Below are 27,312 nucleotides of genomic sequence, written 5' to 3'. Positions count from 1 at the left end.
ATTTGCCTGAAATTTGGCAGAAAGGCATGTTGCTCAGCAGAGTAGAAAGAGCCTGTTTGATGCTGACATCCAAAGTGGAAAAATATTCTGCTCCCAAGGACCGGCATCCCTCATCCTGATGAGCACAATTCACCAAAATTGGAAAAACAGAAAAACACAAAACATGTACTAATGCTCAAACAAATTTGCTTCAGTTTCAACTATGCTCCCTCACATTATTAGATAATTCCTCCCAAACACATACCTGATACAATTAGTACTTGCTAATGACATACAACTAAACTAGCTCAATGATGTGATGTCTTTTTTTAAGCTGAAGTTTTTAAACTAAGGGTATCAATAGAATATTTGCCCGTACCATTTTCCAAATAAAAATAAGTTACTGTGATGCTACACAGATGAAATTTAATGCAGAGAAGTGTGAAGTGATGCATTTTGATAGCAAGACTGGGGGGTGCACAGACACAAATCTTTGAAGGTGGTAGGACAGGTTGAGACGGCTGTTAAAAAAGCATATGGGATCCTGGGCTTTATTAATAGAGGCATAGAGTACAAAAGCAAGGAAATTATGCTAAACCTATATAAAACACTGGTTAGGCCTCAGCTGGAGTATTCTGTTCAATTCCGGGCACCACACTTTAGGAAGGATATCAACGCCTTAGAGAGGGTGCAGAAGAGATTTACTAGAATGGTGCCAGGGACAAGGGACTTGAGTTGTGTGGAGAGACTGGTGAAGCTGGGGTTGTTCTCCTTAGAACAGAGAAGGTTAAGGGGAAATTTGATAGAGGAGTTCAAAATCATGAACTTATTTACTCTGTCAAAACCGGAGAAACTGTTTCCAGTGGCAGAAGGGTCGGTAACCAAAGGACACAGATTTAAGGTGATCAGCAAAAGAGTCAGAGGCGACATGAAGAAACATTCTTTTACGCAGCAAGTTGTAATGATCTGGAATGCACTGCCTGAAAGGGTGGTGGAAGCAGATTCAATGGTAACTTTCAAAAGGGAATTGGATAAATACTTGAAGGGAAAAAATTTACAGGGCTATGGTGATAGTCCCATTCCCTTGCTCTAATTGGATAATTCTTTCAAAGAGCTGGCACAGGCATGATGGGCCAAATGGCCTTCTCCTGTGCTGTACCTATGATACACTTAAAGGCTTTCAGACCGAGAGCACCTGATCCTAAGGGGTTTGCAAGATCATCATAGCTGTGTCCGTTGGGGAGAAGCACACTGAGCACCAAGGGCCCAGTGCCTCAAGAATTCTCTTTTTTTCCACCCCTGTATTTGTTGATTTACTAGCACATCATTTTTGCTGCTATATAAATGAGAAAATATTTCCTGCAACAACAGCACTGTGTTCCTTTGGGTAGCTGGCCCTGATTTTTTGGTTGTTACAAGAGTCCCCAAGAGTTCATCAATCCAGTACTTCCAGGGGCTCCATCCTCTTCCCTCCCTTCCCCCACCACAGTGAAAAGTGTAAAAATAACTGCACTAACTGCAGTTTGGAGAGCCCATTCCAGAACCAAACTCTCAGCAAGATTAGGAAAAAAAAATCAAGGAAATGAAGAAACTGTAGTATAGAACTACTTACCACAGATTAATGTCCATTCCACGTTCAAATAAATAAGTGTTGGCATTTTAATTTTACCATCACGTCTTAATAAGCATGCCCTTTTTAAAGGATAACTCAAAATTTGGTTAAAAAAAACTCAGATTGATGGGGGGGGGGGGGGGGGGGGGGCGGGGGTAGAGACAATGAACCATCACCGCTGGATCCAAGTTCAAATCCAGTCCAAACGGATACGATGAAAGTCTTCTTTGCTGGAGTAATGATCCTACGGGAAATTAGCAATTTGAACTTGCAGAACCCATAGGATGACTTGTGTGGGAAATGGAAAACTGTCATACTGACGAATAGAGAGTACTTTGCTAAGGTTGGGGCTGAAGGACATTGTTGAGGCTCAGTAGACAGACATTTATTCTGCATTTCTGACCCGGGAGTGCTTCATACTTGAAATGGAAAATGTTCTATTTCTCAACACTATTGATAAACACAGACTTTTTCAAAATAAATCAATTATACAACTTTTAGAAAAACAAGGACGGTTACAGGAGAGAAGGAATGTACCTAAACCTGGTAGGGACAAAGAAGAAATACTTGCATTTATATAGCACCTTTCACAACCCCAGGATGTCCTAAAGCGCTTTACACCCAATTAAATACTTTTGAAGTGTAGTCACTATTGTAACATAGGAAACGCGGCAATCAATTCGTGCACAGCAAGGTCCCACGAACAGCAATGACATAAATGATCAGATCATCTGTTTTAGGTTTTGGTTGATGGATAAATGTTAACTAGGACATCTGTAGAACTCCCCTGCTCTTCTTTGAGGAAGGCCATAGGATCTTTTACATTCATGCGAAAGACGGCACCACCGACAGTACAGCACTCCCTCAGTACTGTGCTGGAGTGTCAGCCCAGATTGTGTCCTCAAGTCTCTGGAGTGGGACTTGAATCCACAACCTTCTGACTCAAGAGTGCTACCACTGAGCCAAGGCTGATACCAAAGAGACTTGCAAATGACCTTGAGGTAGCAATCAAGAATCATTTAAAACTAGAAAAGGTGGGGAAAGAGCAAGGAGAAAACAAGATCCCTGGATGAGACTGAACTAGAGTGGAAGGTAGTTAGCAGGTAGATATGAACACAGGGACTCGTGTATATACATGTACCCAAGACCAGGAAAATTCAGCCACTAAGGGCCATGAAAGAAGAAAATCTACATTAAGAGGTAAATATACACAAATGCTAGAAGCATTAGAACAAGATGCTAGTGGCCACAGGAAATGATGGAAATAGGAATATCAGCAACTTGGCTAACTCCAGAAGATGGAAATGAGTATAACATTTGGGGGATAGAATCTTCAGGAAAGATAGTGTGGACAGAAAAGGAGATGGTGTAGCCATGTGTGTCAGGATACCCAACATTCCTAATGGAGAATGAAAGAACTACTCTGTTTAGACATCTTCAGTATGACAAAACCCAAGCTGGCACTTGAGGTATGCTTATTGACCTCCAGGCCAGCACAATGAAGAAAGAAAATTCACTCTATAAAGGGATAGGAAGGTTGAGAGAGAACAGGAAGTTTGTTTCAATGGGCAATTTCAATCAACCCAATATACATTGGGAAAACCAAGTGATTTGGAGTCAGTTGGTAAGTGTGATACATGCCTGCTTCTGCCCAGTGTATCAGAGAAGCCACAAGAGGTTGTGCTCATCTTGACCTGTATTTGTAAATAACTCAAACAATGTACAAAAAAAGTGTAAGCCATGGTACCCTTGAGGGAAAGCAATCTCAGTGAAAGTTCTACACGATCTGCGGTTCAGGAATAAAAAAAAACAGGAGAACATTTAAAAGAGCTAATTTCAAAGAAATAAGGAAACAAATTATGCACATTAATTGGGAGGAGGTTATTCAACAAAAAAAGTTTGACATTAGGTGAATCACCTTTAAAGGGTGAATTTGAACATGCAGGACAAATACATACCAGTAAGCACAATCTGAACAGGGGCAACTCTAAATGGATTAATAAACATATCAAAAGTTTATGCTACAAATACCTGCTAGGAGAAAGAGGATGGCGTTCACTAGGAAGATAACAAGCAGAAACATGTTTAGAAGGGTGATCAATGGGGCAAAGAGTGGACTAGGGTAAAAAGGCATACCTGCAGACACAACTCAACAGTACAGGTGCTTGGCACACTAAAATAAGGTACAGTCCTCACCACTTACACTGTTCACGCTCATCACAGACAGCCGCCTATATTGGGCAGATAGCTAGCATAGGAGTCAATTACAAAGGCATCGCTGAAAGTGGAGGCTTCAGGCAGCTTCAATCAGCTTTTCGCACTGTTCACAATTGCAGGAGTTATTTCATTGCTTTAACCTATTATGGTTTTACTGGTCACAGCGCATAGCGGGCAGATTGGGTTAGCACGAACGCACCCGCTATATGCGGTGGAGTCTACCGAGACAAAAAACGAAAAGTTCCGTAGTTAGATTTGTGGTTTGTGCAGAGTTTGGTGATCTCAGAAATCGGTCTGTGTCATTATAGTGGTCGGATTGGGGGGGAGAAAGAGAAAAGGAAGAAAATCAGCTGACTGGGACACTCGAAGGCTGCTGATGCCTATATCTCAGCATCCCTCAGAGAAAGGGGAGATGAATGTTTTAGGGAGAGGGCATAAGAGAGAAAGAAAATCATTATTTGCTTAACTGTACTGTGTCACCTGAAGGGTTTTAAGGTCACTTGGACATGTGAAAACTGAACACATCTGAAAATTAATCAGAAGCTAGCTGGTTTCCTGTTTACAAATGTGTGCTGTTGGTTGGTCAGCCAGCTTTCTTGTGATCAGACATTGCACAAACAACTAGGACTGTAAAAAAATTCAAGTATCAGTCACTGTGCCAGGTTTCTTCCCTCCAGCTGCAAGAAGAATATTCTTAGCTGTACCAATGATTCTCAAAATGCAAAGTTAATTTTCCTCAAGAAGTTAAATATTGTTCCCAGCTCTCTTTTTTTGTTTGGGGGGGGGTGGGGAAGCGAGGAGAGGAGGAGGAAGGGGAGATGTAGACGACAGAGTGCTCTTAACACTTATTGTTCACCAGGTTTTCTAATAAATTTAGGAGAATAGGGAGGGACAAAAGCAATCTGTTGTTTTTAAGATATTAGCTAGGAAAACAGAATAGATCATGCACTGTAGGAAAACATATTAAACCAGATACTACCCAGAGATTTATTGTAACTTCAATCTTCCCAGCTTATCACTTGCCGAAAATAAGCAAACATGAACTAACTGTCAATTTGATATACTTGATGAACAGTTATTTGATTGTTAAAAGATTGATAGCTTAAATAACCTACGAAGATATGCATGTAAGCACAACATAATGCATTGATTTACGTGAAATGAATGATTGTCAAGCTAATTCTTGCTGTGACAATCGGATTATGTCTTAGAAAGATCAATGGCACTGCTTTTTTAACAAAAACAAAGTCATTGATTTTTTAATCATTAATTCTGTTCCTCAACTGAGTAGTATGAAGGGTCACGGACCTGAAATGTTAACTTTTCTCCTTTTTCGACAGATGCTGCTCAACCTGATGAGCGTTTCCAGCATTTTTCTGTTTTAGCTTTAGAAAATAGGCTGAAATACTACACTATCACATTTTCATTGTTTAAAATACTAGAATCTATAATGATTCCTAGGAATCACCTGTTTAAGGACAAACTTGGGCTGCTCACTGACAGTAAATTATTGAACTGATGAATTCTTTGCATAGTTAAAATGGGGAGATTCTCACCATCAAAACCCTTTAAAAAAGACAATACAAAAGCTGAATTATTATTGAAGTTCTTTTTAAAAAAATGAAAGAAAAATATAAGTATTGATGACATCAGGGTGTCGATGGAAGTATTAAAAAGTTACCGTTATAAGCCAGCTGAATTAACAGATAATATTGAAGCAACACTGGGTTAGACAGTCTCTGTGAAAGCTAATTTTTCCTCATCAGACTCAGCAATTCTTTTAAGCTTTATGAAAGCTTATAAAAATACCTGAAATAGATGAATAAAAGAATCACTATAATTCATATATTTTTTAAAAGGTTAAGAGAATACTTCTTTAAACCTGAGAGCTCAATGTAAACCAATCTCAAAAGATATAGAATCTTAGCTTCCTTTCCTCCAATTTTTTTTAACACACGTTCTGGGGGAAAAATAATAGTCCCCTCAAATTGAGGGGTCCATGACTGTTACTGTCATTCAGAAGCATTTGAATCATTAATATGAACCTTTCTTTCTCCCAATTTTCTCCCTAGTACTGCACACTTCCTGCATGCAGGAGTTAAGATGCATAGCCTATTCCCAGTCCATCACAGATATCACTCTGGGTAGCCACATCAAAGCAACTAGTGAGATTCCCCATCTTATTTCCCTTCCCCCAATACTATGGTTGAAACTCAATTCTCTGGAGTAGAAAAAAAAACTTGGATTGCATCACTCCGTAGTGCTGAATTTTGGTATGTCAATGCAGAAAATTACCCTCCAACAAGGTGCTTTTGAAATACATGCATAAGTTCCCTCAATAGCTAAGCAAATTTACTGAGTAGGTGAGCTACACAGTCTTGGAAGGTTCCACGTTCTATCATCAGTCTGTGCTGACTGTTAGCTGATCTCTGTCAGCGTGGTATTAGGGGCTTGACAACGGGCTCCATTAAGATGGCTGTCCAATGCGCTTTTTCTAGCTGCTGGAAGATATTTTGTTCTAGGCATTCCGACTGATTTGACGTGTTAACGTGAACCAGGAAGATTATTTCAAAAATACGAACATTGCCATTCTGTGCAATCATTCAATTTTGGAACAGAGAATTCCAATTGACAATTAAGCAATTAACTAGTACAAGATCTGCACTTTCTGGCTGCATTAAATTCATGGTGAACTCCATACAAATAGTGACAAAATATGACATTTAAAAAGTCTTTGTTGGGAACTGTGGGAGAGGAGAGATTGCATCATGAGGAAGGAGAATGAGAGATGCAAGAACTGTATTGAAAACTTGCACATGGAGACTTTCGATATTCAATAGAGTATAGTTTCAAAAGGCCAGCAGTTTAACGCAGCCATTGTGCAAGTCTTTGCTCTTCTCTATGTAATTTACTTGTTAAAGGTCATTGTAAATAAATCTAGTCATTCAACTTGTAGCCTGAAAAGAACTTGAGGGTGGTGTGTTGATATTTCTGTCTTTCAAAATAGTTTGGAGCAAAGCAAAGGTGCAGAGAACACTGGTGATTTACGATTGCTGAGAATCAAGATACAAGATCTCTATAGGACAGAAATCGTCAAGGTGACAGCTTCTGGTCATAGGGGACGCGAAGACCGTTTAAGGGGAATGTAACAAGGCAGGAGAGAGAGAGCGCGCACAACAGGAGAGTGAGTGTCATTAAAGTACTCTAAACATGAGGCAGAAGTAAAAAAAGGTGGTTTCCACCCACTTTCAAACAAGACTTGCTAAAAGTGTGCGTGTGTGGATGTCAGGTGAGGGTGGGATCAGCCTCAGCTGTTATACTCTATGATTGATAAGCCTGCCAACATTTATCCTGAAGGCTCACAAATGTAATCATTGTTCCACGAGTGCATGGCCCTTATCTCAGCAAGGAATCAATACCATTAGAAAAGGAGATGGGAGAAAGTTGAGAAAAATAGCAGGAAAAAAAAAGTACATGTATGCTGCCTGCGTGGGCTAGCTACATACTATACAAATCAGTTATCAATTCATTAGAAAAACAAACAACTGCTGCTGCTCAAAAGAAAGTCAATCAAGTTTTGTCTGTGTAGGTTAGGTTACCTCGCCAGGAGCACTTTTCCATGTCCCCAACCCAATGAGAGGCATCTTCTGTCCAGTATTGAGCACAACATAATTAGAAGTTGACATTTTAACCTAAAGAAACAAAATAAACATTTCTAAAAGTTCCAAGACATGAACACAAATGAATATTCTATAAACCTTTGAACTTCATAAACCAATGCTACCTACTCTTTTTTTAAAAAAAGAGAATTTAAATTTTCTTTTAAAAAAAAGTTGATATTAGTATCTAAACTAAGCCACACAATTAATCAAGGGGGGGAAAAAAACTGAGTTAAAGAGTGGTGAAATCAAGCAGGGTTCCCAACGATTGCTATGCAATGAGCCTCATTGGAAAGTGCATGTATGCACGCACAAGGTCGGGCTCAAGCAAGATGCCCTCTATGGTTGAATAGTGTGCCAAGACTTGCTATTTAAGTTTACGTGGTACAGGAAAGCAGCTAGCACCTGTGGAACTGTACTTCAAACAGGGTTCCTTCAGGAGGAAAGAGTTAGAATTAATATTTATTTTTAAAAGTGAGAAAAAAAGGAGAAAAATTAAATAAAATATGGAGTAGGAAACTGAGTAAAAGAACTGAAAAGGAAAGAGTGAAACATTTATTGGGGGTCTGTATGGTGTTGGCAAACGCATTGGCCACAAAATGGTACATAAATTGGCTTTAAGGCCTTCACAAGTAATACAATTTATACAAATACTTGTGTGCAGAATACCAGCATTAAAAGAAAAAGCACGTTTTTACTTGTTACCCTGGAGATTTGCTTAGGCCTTAAAAATAGGACTAAAATCTTTCACATCCTGCCCCTTCAAAGTTGAAACACACAACTTGTAAATACAAGACATCGCTAACTCTCTTATGTGTCATCTCATCTGTAGGGTTTCAAACTGCACCCAGGGTGAGGGAGGGCTCAAATGTCAGCAGATTTCAGATTTTCTTTCCTGCATTTGTTGACTTACTAGCTTGTGACTTTTATTATACACTAAGTCATTTTCTGCAATTATCACACTGTTTCAGATAGCTGACACCATCCTTTGGGAAAATAGGATAGAGGATCACTAAATATTTAAGAGGGTCCCCCACATAGAAGTTTAAAAAGCACTGACCTAGTTAACCTCATTGTGAAAGATATTTATCAGATTACACCGCTGGGCATGATAAAATGGTTGCAATGAATGGTAACGGGATGAGAACTGCATTCTAGTTGGGACTACACTGCAGTGAAGTGCAATACTTCTAGTATTACCCAAATTTGATCAAAGGAGGAAGAGCTCAGGGTACAATAATTTGCACTCATTTATGGCTCTGCGTTGATTTTTTTTTGTCTGATTACGCTGTGAAGCTCATTGGGACATTTTTCTACATTAAAAGGTGCTACACAAATGAAAGTTGTATCATTCTGCTTCCTGTTAACATCACTTCAGCCATTTAACAATTTTCCACTTAAACACGTTACATGTGTGAGATCCAAAAACTTTCCCACATTTTGGACGAATAAAGTTTCCTTTAACCCTATTACTGTAAAACATAGCCAAGTTAAAGATAATACTCCTACCCGCATATCAAGAAGTCCAGCAAATTTCAACATTGTACGCAACATATCTCACACATGAGCAGCTACACACACCCTAAATGCCAAAAAAAACCTGTTTACCAACGCTGACCAAACTGCTGTGTATTTTCTGTTCTTCCAGTATCACTGTCGCCGGCGCACTCTGTTACTTTAAACAGAAGAAGCTGGTTTTACCCACCGGCTTTTTTTTTCCCTGAACAAAACTTACAACCGTCCTCTCCCACTCACGCGACTAACGCGCTGTTTCCTGAAAGGCGCACCACACGTCATCGAGCGTCATTGGCAGACTGAGAAATATTTACAAAAGAAAAATTCTGTCTTACATTTTTTATGCCGATGGAGGAAAGTTGAAACAAAAAAAAAATTATTGTTGAGATGATAATGAGACGAAAAATAAAATCTCTCACGCGCACCGTTTCAAACCGTGGGTTCGACGGTCCCAAAAGCTGGCTGCGCATGCGCGCCGGGGGACGCGCGGGGTTTGGGCGCGTTTAACGGTTTCCAGTGAAGGGTCGAGGCGTGTGAAGAGCTCGGTGATAAACGGCAGGTAAAATTTAGCCTTCTCGAATCAAATTATACAGAAATGCCTTTCTTTATAACAAAAAAAATTACGGTTTAAAAAAAATGTAAGGAATCTTATAACACCAGGTTATAGTCCAACAGTTTTATTTGAAAATCACAAGCTTTCGGAGATTATCTCCTTCGTCAGGTGAGTGAGTGAATGAGAGGTTCTCAAATCGCATATCTTTATATTAGGCTGGGACACCATCACACCAATCAAAGGTGTCGTTGGTGTTCAGACAGGTTAGCCACGGAAGTTCTTGACCCGTCTTGGGACAATGATGTTATCAATAGCGGCTTCTGCTATAATAATACAAAATAAACGGTTTCTACCCTAACCACTAATCCTAATCATTAACCACTAATCATAAATCACGAACCACAAACCCTAATAAACGAATAAATCCAATAGGTAATTCAGGAGAAACTTCTTTACTCAGCGAGGGGTAAGAATATGGAATTCGCTACCACAAAGAATAGTTGAGGCAAATAGCATAGATGCATTTAAGGGGAAGCTAGATAAGCACTAGGGAGAAAGGAATAGAAGGGTATGTTGATCCGGTTAGATGAAGTAGATTGTGGGGGAGGAGGCTCGTGTGGAACATAAATACTGGCATAGACCTGTTGGGCTTAATGGCCTGTTTCTGTGCTGTAAATTCTATGTAATTCTAACCCCTAAATTGCACGGTATATTTCTAACTCAGACCTGAGCGGGGAAGTCGCCATAACTTACCCATCAGATGAAGGCAGGTCAGAAGCTGTTGGAAGGATGAAAAGGCCCGCTGAGGTAAGTGCAAATCCTTCCTTTGTGGGGCCAGGAAGAGTGGGAGTGCTCCTCCGGGCTCCACAAGTAAAGCCGTGGCCCCTCCTGCCCCAGACTCCCCCACCCCACCCCCTTCAAGACCCTCCCAAAAACTCTTTCTCGCAACTTACCTTTGTGCTGGCAAGCCTTCCTTTAGTGATGGCAGCCCGCACATCTGCTCCCACCCACTGGCCAGCTGACGCTTTCTGCCTCTTTTGAGCGAGAAGCTATCTAGCGGCATGCAGGTGAGTCTGGGAGTTAAAATACCCTGGTCCTAAAATCTGGGCTTGCAAGTGTGTTCTGCACTCCCTGCAACGCCCCCCAAAACTTGCTGGAAGTTAAAATCGATCCCACACCTCTCCTAGGAGAGAAAGATGTGTCAGAGATGACCATATGCTGTGATTTGGACCTTGTTTAGTTTGATAAGGGGCAATTTTAACTCGTGGCTTGAATTGGCTCAGTGGGGAACATGATGTTCCGAGATTTTAATGCCTGGGCCTTATTTCCATTTGACTGACCGGCTGCCCTCCTGATCGCATTGGGAACTAGCCTGCCTACACGACGCACATAATTCCGATGTGACTTTGATGTCTATTTATAGCAGGGATGCATCTCTTAAAGCGAGGATGCATTCTCCGCTTTGATTTTTCCTTGACCAGCTACGGAAGAAATTTTTACAATAGAGATGAGTCAAAAGGCGACTCCTGCTTTTCTGATGCCTCCCAGGAGGTCCAGGTGGAGGAAGTCAGGGCAAAGAGGGAGGTGGTGTTCTCCAGCAGCTACAGGAGCATCCCCAGGGCCATTGTTAAGCAGGCCTGGACAGAGGTGATTGACCGGATCAGTGCCAGTATCATCACTCCTAGGACCTGGCTTCAATGACCTCAAGAACAGCAAGGGTGAGTGCAGCTCTTTACCTCTCCACCTTTCTCAAGAGCACCTGACAACAATCTTTTCATTCCCTCCCCCACCACTCTCAACAATTCCTTCCGCCCCCCCTCCCCCCCCCAAATCACACCCTTCAAGCATACAATCTCAAGGGCACACTGCAAGCCTCCCTTTTTCATTCCAACCGCACCACATCTTTCCCCTTTTCACACCAACAGCATTCTCTTCTCACATCCTACGAGCACCAACTACTCTGACTACTCCTTCCTCATTTCACGTTCCACACATTAGGCTTTATATTCATCACCTCCCCATCCTCATTCCTCTTTGCTTCTTCCCAAGCTCTCAGCACATACACTATATGCACAAACCCAACGCAACTCCACTTACCTTTTCAACATCCACTCACTAATTCTGCCCTTTCTTTCTGCAGGTCAAGGCAGGGCATAATGCCAGAGAGAGTACCAAGACTGGGGGAGGAGTCGCCAACATCATCACCCTCACCCAAGCAGATCAAGAAGCCTGGAGATCAGTGGCTAGGCAGAGCCATGAGTATCGGGGATGGAGAGTCTGGCACCTTATCTGAGCAGCGTGTCTGCATATTACTTGTATTCTTTCATTCACTTCAGCAAATATGCAGCAAGATTTACAACTTCAAGCTGCATTCTCAAGACTGTTGCCTGCAAATGTCCAGTTTCTATCTGCCACCCTAACCCTTGTCCCTTTTCTCCTTCTAGTAAGAGGCTACTGCAGAAGATACCTCGGAGGAGGACAATTCTCTTGAGGTTATACTGTCAGCCACTTCATCTCTCCCAGGCACCAGCTCTGACATTGGTACGCTGTGTGGGTTAGATAGTGAGGAAGAGGGGTCTGCGAGTGGTGAAACACCCAGCACCAGTGAGCAGCAGGAGGTACGTGTGGCAGGGACAGCTCAGGAGAGAGCCCACTGGAGGGAGAGGTCCTCTCCCAGCTCTGCTGAGGAGGACAGAGATGTGGACTTTGTGGGCCCAGCCATGAAAAGAAAACTGTTGGCCTCACATTAGCAGTTATATGAGGTATTTGTAGGCTTGCCCAGGAATTTCTCCACTATAGCTGAAAGTGTGGAGAAGTCTGCTTCCATGGGGTACGGTAATGTAGTGGTTATGTTACTGGACCAATTCAAAGGCTTTGACTAATAACCTAGAGCACATGAATACAAATCGCATCATGGCAGTTTGAGAATTTGAATTCAGTTTTTAAAAAATCTAGAATTAAAAAACTGGTATCAGTTAAAATGACCGTGGAGCTTGTCATAAAAATCCATCTGCATTACTAATGTCCTTTAGGGAAAGAAACCTGCTGTTCTTACTCAGTCTGGCCTATATGTGACTCCAATCCCACACCAAAGCAGTTGACTCTTAACTACCCTCTGATGTGGCCTAGCAAGCTATTTATTTGTATCAAACTGCAATAAGGATATGCAGCAGTTCAAGAAGACCCACCACCACCACCTTCTCAGGCTCTTGAAACATTTGCCTGAGGAAGGAGAAAATCTCCGAAAGCTTGTGAATTTAAAATAAAATTGCTGGACTATAACTTGGTGTTGTAAAATTGTTTACAATTGTCAACCCCAGTCCATCACCGGCATCTCCACATCATGACCTTCTCAAGGCAATTAGGTATGGGTAATAAATGTCGGCCTTGCCAGTGACACCGATATCCCGAGAATTAATGATTTTTAAAAAAACCTGTGTGACGTCATCTGGCATTGCATCAGCACTCTGCAGTCTATCCAGGAGAGTATGTTCATCTCTGGATGCTGCAGCCAGGCCCTCACAAATGGACTCTGTCACAGCTTTGGTAGAAGTTCAAACATCTAAGCTCTGGACTTCATCTTGGAGAGATTGGTGGTCTGAATGGATTGGGGCTTTCAAGGAGTCACTTTTCTTCTGCAGTCTGCTATGCCGCAGATTAGTAGAAGTGATGAGCCCCAGTCACGGGCTCGAGCACCCAGAAGTCACCGGCCACAAGCCTCAAGGTTCCCAACATGAGCAGCAGCAGCAGCCTTCCACCAGCTTTACTGAGGGCACTAGGGGAGCACCTCATAGGAGTAGTAGACTTTGGAAACTTTAGCTTAAGAAAAGCACTATGGGTTGATCGCTTGGGTGAGAAATGAATGGAAGGCAATTATTATGTTGTCATGAAATTAATCACCTTTATCACGTTTGGCTCTTTGGTCTGCAGTGTGTTTTAATTGCAGCTTCTGTGCCTGCATTGTCAATGTCATTCACATAGAAATGGTTTGAATGTTCTTCAACACAGATGAAGGGAGTGGGGAAGAGTGTAACAAACAGAGGGACTCTAAGTTTTGAGGGTAGTGAATGAGAATTAGCTGATCCCTCACATTTCTTGCTGCAAGGCATTGAGGAGGTCCTCCTTCTGCTTTTTCGCCTTCCCCCTCATCTGACAAGGACTGTTGCTGCTGCTCTGCCTCCTACAAATGCATGTCTCTCTGGTGATACTGCACAGTATGTGGCACACTACGACAAAGTGGGAAATCCTTCATGGGGCCTATAGTAGGGAGCCCCAGACTTGTTGAGAACACCTGAACATTTTCTTCAGCATCCCTATGGCGTGCTCAATAATGATCCTGGTGGTCCCCAGCTTCAATTATACCATTGTTGCTCAAACGTAATGGGGTTGCAGAGTCATGAGCCAAGCCTGAAGGGGGTGTTCATGACAGCTGCCTGGGTACTAAGCAGAAATTTACATGATCTTGCTTGAGTGATCAGCCACTAACTGCAAATTGATGGAGTGGTAGCCTTTTCTATTGATGAATGTTGCTGGCTGCCGTTCTGGTGGCCTGATGGCAACATACATGCAGTTAATGACACCCTGGGTGTGGGGAAAGCAAGCCTCAGCTGAAAATCTTCAAGCTCTTCTTTTGGTTGTTGAGGTCAATGGGGAAGGTGACGTACTGCTGGGCCCTGGGCAACAGAGCATCGATGACTTGTTTAATGCAACTGTGTGCTACAGACTGGCAAATGTGGATGGTGGACCCTCTAGCAGACTGGAAGGAGCCAGTGGCAAAGAAGTTAAGGCCTGTGGTGACTTTGATAGCCACTGGCAAAGCAGGCCCTCTTGGCCTAGCAGGTACAGTTGGAGGAGGCTGCTGAGGTCTGCAACAGCCTGCCCTGAGAAGTGCAGATAGGTCCAAGAAAGTGACTGTTGGACTGTAAACCCTGTGTGCTGGGTATGGCCTCCTACGAGTGGCGCCCCTCACTTGCTTTTTCTGATGGGTGCAGCTGCTGGTGCTGCTGCTTTTTTTCATCCAAGTGTTCATCCAAAATAAACAAATAGTAATTGCACCCATGATAAGCAGAGAAATCTTACTGAAGGTGATAAGGTTTAAAAAAAAGTGGGAAAGAAGCGATCTGGAAGCTGAAAACCAGACAGCAGAATGATCTGCAGCGGAATGCCTCTTCTAATTAGCTATAGTGGCTCTAAGACACCAAGCCTGCCAGGTTTTACTGGCGAATCAGGCAGTGGGCGTTGCTTCCGCGATTTTTAGTTAACATAGCATCGGGGTACTAATTGAGTCATAGGACCCTGATTTAAATATATTTATATTATTGAGGCCCCCCACTGCCTGCCTGTGGCGGGCACCTCTCCCACATCAAAAAACTTTGTGGTTGAAATGGTGGCGGGTGGGAGTGTAGTGCTATTGCGTCAAGAACATTTTAACCGCCCGCCCAGTTTCCCCCAGATGGGCGCATTTAAATCGATCTTATGGAAGGGGGTATGGAAATGAGATAATATAAACTGCTGGTCAGATTTATGAGGAGAATAAAAATTGTATCTCCTGAGATTTGCATAAAGGGTGGTCAATTACCAGAACCTGAATTGCACTGACTCTTCTACCAGAGGTATTGACCAAATAGAAGGTGATCTTCTAAGCAAAGAACTTTTGTTTACAGGAATCAACAGGTATGTTAAGCAGCAAAGGACTATGTTGATGCCCAGCTTGGCAGCATGTTTTTAGTGGGTGACGATGTAGGAGATGACTGTTGGGACTTTTCAGACTTGTGGAAAACAGAACTAGTTGACAAATGAACTGTTAGAGAACTGCTTTTTAAACCAGAATAATGAAGGTAAGGAAGGTATTTGAACTGAAGATGAAGAGGGCATGAATGAACTTAAGAACATAAGAAATAGGAGCAGGAATAGCCATACGGCCCCTCGAGCCTGCATTGCCATTCAGTAAGATCACGGTTGATTTTCTATCTCAACTCCACCTTCCTGCCCTATCCCCATATCCCTTGATTCCCTTAGTGTCCAAATATCCATCGATCTCAGTCTTGAATATACTGAACAACTCAGCATCCACAGCCCTCCGGGGTAGAGAATTCCAAAGATTCACAACCCTCAGTGAAGAAATTTTTCCTCATCTCGGTCCTAAATGGCCGACGCCTTATCTTGAGACTATGACCTCTAGTTCAAGACTCTCCAGCCAGGGGAAACAGCCTCTCAGCATCTACCCTGTCAAGCCCTCTTAAGAATTTTATAAGTTTCAATGAGACTACCTCTCATTCTTCTAAACTCCAGAGAGTATAGGCTCAGTCTCCTCATAGGACAACTCTCTCAGCCCAGGATTCAATCTAGTGAACTTTCATTGCACCCCCTCTAAGGCAAGTATATCCTTCCTTAGGTAAGGAGACCAAAACTGTACGCAGTACTCCTGATTCATTTCTTTATTTATACACCGAAGAGTAAAATCACAACTAATTGGAATTATAAGCCAATTTTGTTGAAATAAATGATTTCCAAGAAAATGTTTTGACATCCTTGTTTGAAACCCCTTGAACAAAGAGCCTAGGCCACTTGAGCTAAGTGTTGAGCAATTATGGAGATGAAGAAACTTACCTTTTGCTTAGAGAGCAAATATGTTCTTGCATAATTCTAAGGAAGCTAGATGGTTGGCTAAAGATCTGAGAAATAGAATTATCTAACTAAGTATGGTGTGATGACAAGAGTTTTCTGTTCTCTCTTACTCGATCCTTGGATTTATTTGAGATGTCCCAAAGAGCTTCACAGTCAATTGATTACTTTTAAGGTGTAGTTATTATAATGTAGGAAAACGTGACAGCCAATTTGCACAAGCAAGATGCCATAAACAGCAATGAGAGAAATGACGATAATCTGTTTTTGGTTGTGGGCTAAATGTTGGTTAGCACACTGAAAGATCTCCCCTACTTTTCTTTGAATAGTGCCGTGGGATCTTTTACATCTTCCTGAGGGGGCAGATGGCCTCGATTTTAATGTCACTCCAAAAGATGGCACCTCCCAACAGTACAGCACTCCCTTAATACCGAAGTGAGAACTTAGCCTAGATTATGTGCTTAAGGAAGGTAAAAAAGAGCTGATTCTGTTCTTTTCAGGGAAAAATCACCTGATGAACTCCCTTTAAGTATGATCTCTGTATTATGACATCAAAGGTGTCCCCTGTTTGTCCTCTTCCTGCTCTCGCACTCTGGCAAGCCCTATCTCGAAGGCTTCAGTTTGGTTTTTTTTCAGTTACAGCTCAACATTACTCAAATTTGTAAAAAAAAATTATGTCCCGCTTGAATTGCTAATTATCCTCAGATAGCTCTACGTTTACTTTTTTATTTTTGTCAGCTTTGTATTTGTACTATGTTGTTTCTTCAGTTTTCAGTTGAAAAAGTAGTTCTAATTAACCACTTTGTAGGAATTCAAGTCTTAAAATGTTCTTGAATGGCTTCAAACACTACAGTAAATACTCACATACCTTTTCCTTTGCAGATGCTAATGATAACTGTTTCAATACCTCAAGCATAATATGGCAGAATCTTTCAGTCCACTGAGACTATCTCTGTCGATGATGCAGCAGCAGTTTGATGAGATTGTCAGTGCCTGTAGTTCCTACCAGCTCTGCTCTAGTGCTTGAATATAACATGGCACTGAAAGTCTGATTCTGTTAAAGCACCTTTAACTGAAATTGATGTAGTGTCAGCAGTCTCTACTTCATCTATGTCCTGAAACCTCACATTCAACCTGGAAGCATTGTGATCCACGGCCAAGACTGGACCTAGAAGATCTCTTGAAATATTAGCTACTTAAAAAAAAAAACAGGCGTCATGATAATGAAATTTTTTCAGCTGAGATGACATTGGCATTAGCAGTTTGCTCCTGCACCCCTCTTAAAGCAGTGCACAGAAGCTGGGGATTAAAAAAGAGAATTAATATTTTTTGAGAGGTTCACTAAAGAGGATAATTCAAACACGTTTAATTGATACAGTCATCAAATATGATGGTGGCTTTTGAGGTCTATTTGCATGAGTTAGTGGAACTGAGGATAAATAAATCCTTTAAGTCTGATAGCATATAACCAGATTTGTTGAGGGAGACCAGGGAGGCAATTTGTGGGCATTGGCTTTCGCCTTGAGAGAGTTGCATAGGACTAGTGAGGTATTACAGGACTGAAAGCATGCAAATGTACTACCTATATTTAACAAGGAATGCCATTCTGATTCAAGCCTAACTTCTATACTGGGCAAAGTAATGGCACTGATAAATCCCTGTGCTAAACTCGTGCTAATGGTTGGCATCATTGCTGATGTCCATTGTTGAATTCACCTGACATTCTGACAACCTACATTTTGAAACTACTTCTGCAGCAATGGGAAGTCCCTCTGCTTGAGATTCCTGTCATGCCATTGTTTACTTTAAAAATTCTGACCCTGCATTGTTTTTGGCAGCAACTGGTCTAGCTCCACTGACTGGTACCAGCAAAGCTGGACCTTCTGTTTTAGGAGCAGGAGACATTAATTCTGCTAGTTTATTATGGGATTTGCAGATCCGCTCACTGCACTGTAAAACATCCACAGGACTTCTGATGGATTAATTTTTGAAGTGCAGTTGCTTATGTAGGATAACAGCAGCCAATTTGTGTGCAGTAAAGTCCATAACACAGCAAATGAGCGGAATCACCAGGTAACCGTTTTTTTGCGAATGTTGTGAGTTCAAATCCAACTCCAGAGACTTGAGTCCTTTCAGTGCAGTACTGAGGAAGTGCTGCACTGTCAAAGTCCAGTCTTTCGGATGAGACGTTAAACCGAAGCCTCAACTGCTATCTCACATGGATGTAAAAGATCACCCCGCACTATTGGAGGAAAAAGAAGACAAGGGGAGTTCTCCCGGTGTCCTGGCCAACATTTTTCCTCAACCAACACCTAAAACAGATGACCTGGTTAGTTCTCTGATTGCTGTTTGTGGGACCTTGCTGTGAGCAAATTGGCTGCCAGGTTTCCTCCATTACAACAGTGACTACATGTCAAAAGTACTTAATTGGCTGTAAAGTGCTTTGGGTCGTCCTGAGGTCATGAAAAGCGCTATATAAATGCAAGTTCTTTCTTTGGAAAATTAATCTAGATGGCCCAAATTACTTCTGTCATCTGTACTTTGTGATATCTTTGTACATTTATATTTTAATCCGGTCAGTGTACAGAGATTAACAAAATAAAACACATTTTGAAGAGATGCATGGAAGTGCAAATATGTTGGGTGAATTAAATGGAAATATTTTTTAAATTGCTGCTATATTAAAAATTTCTAAAAAATATTAAAATGATATTTAATAAAAAAGATTTGCAAATTTAAAACAAAGCATAGTAGATTAATTGTGGATTAAAGGAAAACAATGCTGTCTGAATTCACACACAAACCTTTCTTGGCATTTATATTTATACTATGAACCCAGTGTAGTGTAAACTTGTACTTAGAATTGAGCTAGCGTTTGCCTTTTGGTCTGTACTTCTAGATAAATTGTTGATGGTGGAAAATAATTTAGCATGAATATTTAACTCAAAGAAAGAATTTCCATTTATATGGTACCTTTCACATCCTCCGAACAATGTAAGGTGCTCACAGCAATGAATTGCTTATCAAGCATAGTCACTTGCTATATACGCTCATGACGCAGATATTTTGCATACAGCAAGGTCACACAAACAGCAATGAGATAGTTAATGTGTAAGTTCCAGATTTTGCTGTCAAAATAACGGTTATTTAAGCATAAATGGTACAGCGACTTCAGGCGAGAGGCAGAGGCAGTTAAATGCCAAAACCTAAAATTGCCAAAAGAGTTGCTGTTAGCTTCACGAAAACGGTATTTTGCTGTTTGCCTCACCATTGAATGGCATGAAGTTGGTGTATTTACATGGTAGATATGAACTAAATTTGATACAGAAAGTCTTGTCATTACCAGCACAAGTACTCTTTTAATGATGTGATAACTGTTAATTACTGCCAATCAACCTCTTCAGCACTGAAAATTAACTATTAAAAGTGTGGCGTCTCATTCCTTCAGGTATTGGAGATTTAAAAAATGTCAAATTCAAAATTTTTTAAACATGTTTTTACTTCTCTTTGTCTCTTATTCTCTCTCTCTTAGTCCATTCTTTCTTTCCCTCTCTTTATTTCTCTTTCTGTACCTGATTTAACATTGAATTCAACCGTTCTATTTTACACTTCCTTTTCCGTTGTTCCTCTGTTTATTTCTCAATCCTTCAATCTGATTGATTAAGGAGATACACAGTTGGTTGCCCTGTTCACTCAGGTCCCAGATACCCTGCTTCCCTCGCCGCACCGTTATCAACTCGCACTTCCAGCAACTTGCACGCAAAAAATTTAAAAACATAAACTTGCAAGGGCAAGTTTAACTAACTGCAGATGCTGTTAGATGCTCTGCTACAGCAAAATGTGGGCGACTTTTTTTGTAGTGCTGGTTGATGGATGAATTTTGACTAGGACACCAGGAGTACTCCGTTACTCTCCAAATAGTGCCGTGGGATCTTTTACGTCAGACGTAGTCTCTGTTTACTGAATTATCTGAAATATAGCACTTCTGACAATGTTGCACTTCCTCATTACTGCACTGAAGTGTCAGCCTAGATAATATGTTCAATTCCTGAATTAGGATTGGCCCAATGATTTCCAGACTCAAATGCAAGAGTGAGGCCACTGAACCAAATTAACACCTCAATATGCATCTGGCCAATTTGGCCATTTTCAGCAGCTCCTCTACTACTGGGCTATCACACTCTTGCTGGTATTATCACAATGCAGAATTCCTAAGTTTAAATGTTTGATTTGTCTAAAAACTATAATTTAGATTACATGCTCTATACACTAGACAATAAAGGTCCTTTGAGGTGTCACAGAAACTGCTAGATTAATATGACAAACCTATATTCTAAAAGTATTTTTTTCAGACTGATTCAGAATGACTGCTGGAAAAGCTACGATTGGGAAGCTAGCCCCTGATTTTGAAGCCACTGCTGTGATGCCTAATGGACAATTTGATCAACTCAAACTGTCTAGCTACAGAGGTAAGAATAATGACAGGGTTTTAGGTAAAGTTAGAAAACAAACTCAATGCTTTAAAATTTTCTTAAATTTTGTAATAATATGTCTGTTTTCTCAAAATCACAGTCTGAATTTTGGATGCCTTTACTGAAGTATTTTTTAAGCTGTCTGATCTGAAGTATACTAGGCTTACTGCATATCTTTTGATATACTACATGGAATTGTAAAGTGATCTGATAATCAAACTCTTAGTTATATGAAGATCTTTATGATCAAATTGCAGTAACTATTGAAGTTTGGGATAAAATTGGAACATTTTGCTGGCTTCTTGCCATGATGATACAGCGATAAAATTTCCCTGTTTTCCTGAATTTCATAGAGACTCCTGTTTCTCATCAGCTTCTGTGTTTGTAAAAGGTCTATATTATGGTGGTGTGTTGATACTTAAATTGTTAATGTTAGAGATCAGTAGCTATTTAGGAAGTTGGAATTTTTTTTAAAGTTCAGATTTTGCATACCCAATTTTCCAACGAGTGATTTTTGGGGGATGGAAGATCATCATCTTCCTATATACACTGACCTCATTTAAATGAAGAAAATATGCAAAACTGTCCTACACTGAATTTTACAATTTTGAGTGAATCTCAGCTTGCAGTATCAGCCTCACCAATTAAAAACTGAACACATGACTTCTAAGCAGGCGAGGCTTGCTTTGCACCTTCTTAAATAGTTTGTAGTTTTTAAAGCTGCATTTCAATATGCACTCTTTGTGACGGGAGCATTTTTGCATTTGTTCATTGAACATCTTGCAATTTTCATTCTTTAGTGCTGCCTTTTGCTCAAGCCTTGATTTTGCTGTGCACCACCTGCCTTTACTGTTCCAGCATCCTGCTGCAATACAAGTAGCACCGAACAAAGTTGGGAGGATGGCCCTCACTTAACTCATGTAACAACAGCTGCCTTTAACGTAGTAAAATGTCCCAAGGTGCTTCACAGGAGCGATTATCAAACAAAATTTGACACCAAGCCACATAAGGAGATATTATGACAAGTGACCAAAAGCTTGGTCAAAGTGAAAGGTTTTAAGGAGCGTCTTAAAGGAGGAGAGCGAGGCGGAGAGGTTTAGGGAGGGAATTCCAGAGCTTAGGGCCTTGGCAGCTGAAGGCACAGCCAAGGATGGTGGAGCGATTAAAATCGGGGATACCCAAGAGGCAAGAATTGGAGAAGTGCAGAGATTACGGAGGGTAGTGGGATTGGAGGAGGGTACAGAGATAGGGAGGAGCGAGGCCATCTTGGGATTTGAAAACAAGGATGAGAATTTTAAATGGGTGATGGGTGAATGGGACTTGGTGTAAGTTAGGATACGGGCAGCAGAGTTTTGGATGAGCTCAAGTTTATGGAGGGTGGAAGATGGAAGATCGGTCAGGACAGCTTTGGAATAGACAAGTCTAGAGGTAACAAAGGCATTGATAAGGGTTTCAGCAGCAGATGAGCTGAGGCGGGGCGGAGACGGGCAATGTTACAGAGATAGAATTAGGCGGTCTTGGTGATGGAGCGGATATGTGTTCGGAAGCTCATCTCCAGGTCAAATAGGATGCCAAGGTTGCGAATGGTCTGGTTTAGCCTCAGACGGTATCCAAGGAGAGGGATGGGGTCAGTGGTTAGGGAGTGGAGTTTGTGGTGTGGACCGAAGACAGTGGCTTCTGTCTTCCCAATATGTGGTTGGAGGAAATGTTTGCTCATCCAGTATTGGATGTCGGACAAGCAGTGTGACAAATCAGAGACAGTGGAGGGGTCGAGGGAGGTGGTGGTGAGGTAGAATTGGGTGTCGTAGAGTACATGTGGAATCTGACGTGTTTTCGAATGATGTCGCCAAGGGGCAGCTTGTAAATGAGAAATAGGAGGGGGCCAAGGATAGATCCTTGGGGAGTCCAGAGGTAATGGTGCGGATGCGAGAAGAGAAGCCATTGCAGGTGATTCTTTGGCTATGACTGGATAGATAAGAATGGAACCAGGCAAGCGCAATCCCACCCAGCTGGACGATGGCGGAGAGGCGTTGGAGGAGAATGATATGGTCAACGGTGTTGAAGGCTGCAGACAGGTCGAGAAGGATGAAGAGGGATAGTTTACCACAGTCATAGTCACATAGGATGTCATTTATGACTTTGATGAGGGCTGTTTCAGTACTGTGGCGGGGCGGAAACCTGATTAGAGGGATTCAAATATGGAGTTGCGGGAAAGATGGGCACGGATTTGGGAGGTGACAACACAGTCAAGGACAATGGAGAGGAAAGGGAGGTTGGAGATGGGGCTGTAGTTTGCAAAGAAAGAGGGGTCAAAGGTGTTTTTTTTGAGGAAGGGGTGATGACGATTTGAAGGGGAGGGACACAGTATCTGAGGCGAGGGAACTGTTAACAATACCAGCTAAGGGAAGTTGGGTGGTCAGCAGTCTGGTAGGAATAAGGTCGAGGGAGCAGGAGGTGGATCTCATGGTCAAGATGAGCTTGGAGAGGACATGAAGAGCGATAGGAGAGAAACTAGAGAAAGATGCTGGGGCAGGGCTCGACTCATTTTGTTGTTGGAGGTGAGAGTGGAGGAGGCAGGGGAGAGGGGTTTAAGAAAACGGTTTATAGTGGAGAAGAGAAGCTGGGGGTTATCTTTGCATTCCAGGATGATCCTGGAATATTGAGTAGTTTTGGCAGAGGAGAGCAGGACCCGATATTGCTTTGTGTCCATTGGACTTAAGGGAGTGGAGATGAGGACCGTACTGGGGGAACGACCAGGGTGAGGGAGAGTAATGGTTTTAATGGGGATATGATTATCAAAGGTGAGATGAGGGTGTGATTGAGCAGATCAGTAGCTGCAGAAATGTCATGGTGAATGGAGGGCCAAAGGCTAGACAGTTGGGAATTTGAAAGTGCCTTTGTAAGTGACTTGTGGTACTGTTACATGATATGGTTGAGGAAGACCACTTCATGAGGGGACATCATCTGCAAGTGCAAAGACACCTCAGGTGCTGTGTCTACTCCTACCACTACCCCAGAGCCTTGTTTATAGATGTGGAAACATGCCCACAATTTTCCATATGGAAAAATGGGGTTCTATGCTGGCCCAATCCGTAGGCTCACAGCACAGAGGCTTGGCCTAGACTAATTTTTTTGATGGGAACCCCTCCTCCTGATTTGAATAGGCTGCAGGCGTTATTAAAGGCTGGAGAGCTTGGCCTCTAGCACACTTGACTAGGGATCAGGAAATTAAGTGAACGAGCAGCTGTTAAAGACCTGCAGCTTGCCATGAAAGGAGAAGTTATGCTGGGTACAGAAAAGTGGACTAATTAATCACAATGTCACAACAGACGTGTGGTAACATTGCTCTATTTCCTGCATAAGCGTGGAGATTCCATTGCAGGAAGTGCATCAAAGGTGAATGTACCTGTCTGGGGCTAAATACCACCCTCCAGTATATGCACAGGTGAAAGCTGCATCAAAGGAGGTCATTGACCAAGTCCATGTAGTCACCCAGGTCCCTGGCATCTGGGTGCAACTGAGAAAGAAGGCACTGCTGAGTGTTGCACACATTTCTTATGCAGATGACACAAAACTAAGTTTGAAACTTTCACAGCTCTGAGGTACCATTTCAAGCATTGCATGCAACAATTTCCCATATGCACAAAGCTTCGTGGCTTACTTGCAGCTGAAAAGAAAGACTTGCATTTATATAGCGCCGTTCACGACCTCAGGACATGCCAAAGCGCTTTACAGCCAATGAAGTACTTTTGAAGTGTAGTTACTGTTGTAATGTAGAAAACGCGGCAGCCAAATTGCGCACAGCAAGGTCCGACAAACAGCAATGTGATAATGACCAGATCATTTTTTTAAAAGTGATTTTGGTTGAGGGATAAATATTGGCCAGAACACCGGGGAGAACTGTCCTGCTCTTCTTCGCAGTGGTGCCATGTGATCTTTTCCGTCCACCTGAGAGGGAGATGGGGCTGCGGTTTAACATCTCATCCAAAATATGGCTCCTCCGACAGCATAACACTCCCTCAGTACTGCACTGAAGTGTCAGCCTAGATTATGTGCTCAAATTTCCTGAGTGGGACTTGAACCCACAACCTTCTGACTCAGAGGCGAGAGTGCTACTACTTAGCCATGGCTGACACTTGCAGCTGGAGATGGTGGATGTGGGACAGCAGACAGATACTCAGGTTTCTAACCCAAGGCCTTTTTCTGCTGTTAGGGGTTTCTCAGTGGGGTCAGTAGTCATGGATGTAGAGTTAAATCTGGTTTCCCAAGAGTCACTTCCTCCTCTTCAGTGTTTCTTCTACTTCCGAATGTACAGCCACCATAGACTGCCCGTTACTGATTGCATTTTGGCTGTTCGCTGGATGTCGGCCATTGACGTGCATAATGGTAGTTTCCTTGCCAGATATTACCTGAACATTAATTGAGGGCTTTTTACATGTAGGCTGAAGGAGCTAAGTGAGGAATCCTGAAACCCACAAGGGTGCCATCTGCGAAACCTTGCACTCAAGGGAAGTTTACCGCCCTATTAATGGCCCCTTATGAACGTCTCTTCCTCATCTGAATCATCCAGCACATTTGGAATCTAATAGGGAATGCAAGTACTCTCCACTTTGTATGGTGCCATTTCACTTCCCACAGCTTTCAAGATTACCGAAGGAAAGTGTTGACAGCAAAAATAAATTTCCAAAATACAAAAATGGCAGTTTCCAGCAAAAACAACTGGCATTTATGTAGTGCCTTTAACGTAGTAAAACGTCCCAAGGCACTTCATGGGAGTGTTAGCAAACAAAATTTAACACCGAGCCACCTAAGGAGGTATTAGGACAAATGACCAAAAGCTTGGTCAAAGAGTTAGGTTTTAAGGAGCATCTTAAAGGAGGATAGAGAGGTGGAGAAGTTTAGGGAGGGATTTCCAGAGCTTAGGATCTAGGCAGCTGAAGGCACGGCCGCCAATGGTGGAACGATTAAAATTGGGGATAAACAATGCATTGGCCACTTGGTGAATGCACCAATGCACTACTAACTGGCTAACGTTAGCTATGTCGCCCATGGCACACTTGATCCCCCACCCCAGTAAAAAAGAATTCAAAGCTGTAGTTATCTCACTGCGACTGTCAGTGCTGTCAACTCTGCTGCATGACTCCAAGTCTTCCTGAAACAGGTTGCTATTTTTGCACTACCCACTTGCTGAAGGTCAATACAGGTTCTGCAGGAACAATAAATCCGGACAGTAGAGTAACAGTGAATAGGTGCCCTCCTCCTCCAATGATTTTGAGGCTCCTTGGCATTCAGAAGAGCTTCCCATTAATCTTCCTAATAAGCCAAAATTAGGGTTTCCCAATGGGACCTGCATTGTTTAGATGGGGATTGTAGGCTTTAAACAGTTCACAGCACCCATCACAATCAACTATCCAAATAGTAAGACCATTTTGCAACACCAAACTTATCTAAATGTAGAATAATGACTGCTGCACTAATTGTTGCTTGGTCGTTTGAGTGGAGTAGACTCAGACACGGCCTTTTTAACTCAGCACCAACTTTTACAGGGGCAGCCTGCACTTGGCCCATGATCGGTGCAAACAGAGGAAAACGGGTAGCGGGCCTTGATGACATTATCTGACCCTGAATTGCATGCTATTCCATTTGAAATGATTCCTTAAGGTGCAGTCAAACACACCAGCAGGAATCCAGACAAAGCATAGGGGCAGCGTTAAGCAAGCACAGAGTCGATGTAGTGACTGCATCCATTTTTCGTGTCAGGAATGTGCAAAAAATTGGGACAATTCGAGCGCTGTAAAGGGGATTGTTGGGGCTGGTGTCTTCCTCTGCTCTACATTTCTTGTACTACTCTTTGGACAGTTATTGTAAATAGTCAGTGCGCTAGCATTCTCAACATAGGTTCCAGCCATTGCTTTTGTTCAAATTGATATGCAGAGCAGTAACTTCTGGATTTTATATTTATATATTGCACAGCACTATGTTTATGAATTAAACTGTTCATTTTCTCAACAGGGAAATATGTTGTCTTCTTTTTCTACCCACTTGATTTCTCCTATGTGTGTCCAACTGAGATTATCGCTTTTAGTGATCGTGTGGAAGATTTCAACAAGATTAATTGTGAAATAATTGCTGCTTCTACAGACTCCCATTTTGCTCATTTAGCTTGGTACGTAATACTATTTTTTCCTTTTTTTGACCATATCCAGTGCTTGAATTGCAACTTGCAAGTAACCGAGGAATGTATTGTTGAGTGTTTCTTTTTTCTTTTTCCCTCTTCCAGGTTTGTTAGTTGATTTAATGTAGTGATTGTAATGACCAGAGTGAGGATACTTGGGAAACCATCGCCAATCTCAACGGTGTTATTTTTATGTTCAGCTTGTTTTTATCAATTTGGTAATTTGTCAGCAAAGTGGGCATTGGAACCTGATTGGATAATTATGTGCAGTGGGCAGGGGAAGGACGGACCATCAGTCCAGCAGGCTGTAACTAGTGGGTGCCGCAAGGATTGGTGCTTGGGCCTCAGCTATTTACAGTCTATATTAATGACTTAAATGAAGGGACCGATTGTAATGTATCCAAGTTTGCTGACAAGGCAAAGCTAGGTGGGAAGGTAAACTGTGAGGGACACAAAGTGTCTGCAAAGGAATAAACAGGTTAAGTGAGTGGGCAAGAAGGTGGCAG

The 27,312-nt window shown here is 42.0% G+C and overlaps 2 protein-coding genes across 7 annotated transcripts in view; one reads left to right on the top strand and one right to left on the bottom strand.

Annotated features, from left to right (window-relative positions):
- The window catches only part of akr1a1b (aldo-keto reductase family 1, member A1b (aldehyde reductase)), a 32,925-nt gene extending 23,676 nt beyond the window's left edge, over positions 1-9,249 (bottom strand). The window contains exons 1-2 of one of the 4 annotated variants that reach the window (XM_067990142.1): positions 9,076-9,249; positions 7,408-7,500 (exon numbers count right to left, since the gene is read on the bottom strand). In XM_067990142.1, the coding sequence (XP_067846243.1) occupies positions 7,408-7,494 (87 nt within the window). In that variant the 5' untranslated portion in view covers positions 7,495-7,500; positions 9,076-9,249. Of the gene's footprint in view, positions 1-7,407; positions 7,501-8,976; positions 9,025-9,075 lie in introns of those variants that run through there. The other 3 variants (XM_067990143.1, XM_067990144.1, XM_067990141.1) reach the window with 3 other exon arrangements.
- A 195-nt stretch (positions 9,250-9,444) lies between these two features.
- LOC137325264 (peroxiredoxin-1-like) overlaps positions 9,445-27,312 on the top strand; it is a 38,413-nt gene continuing 20,545 nt past the window's right edge. Inside the window, exons 1-3 of one of the 3 annotated variants that reach the window (XM_067990145.1) lie at positions 9,445-9,541; positions 20,512-20,628; positions 26,644-26,797. In XM_067990145.1, the coding sequence (XP_067846246.1) occupies positions 20,523-20,628; positions 26,644-26,797 (260 nt within the window). In that variant the 5' untranslated portion in view covers positions 9,445-9,541; positions 20,512-20,522. Of the gene's footprint in view, positions 9,542-11,996; positions 12,154-20,499; positions 20,629-26,643; positions 26,798-27,312 lie in introns of those variants that run through there. The other 2 variants (XM_067990147.1, XM_067990148.1) reach the window with 2 other exon arrangements.

This window comes from Heptranchias perlo, chromosome 9, assembly GCF_035084215.1.
Source record: "Heptranchias perlo isolate sHepPer1 chromosome 9, sHepPer1.hap1, whole genome shotgun sequence".
Lineage (NCBI taxonomy): Eukaryota > Metazoa > Chordata > Chondrichthyes > Hexanchiformes > Hexanchidae > Heptranchias > Heptranchias perlo.
Note: the sequence above shows the minus strand (reverse complement) of the source record. Positions and strands in the feature narration are given on the sequence as shown.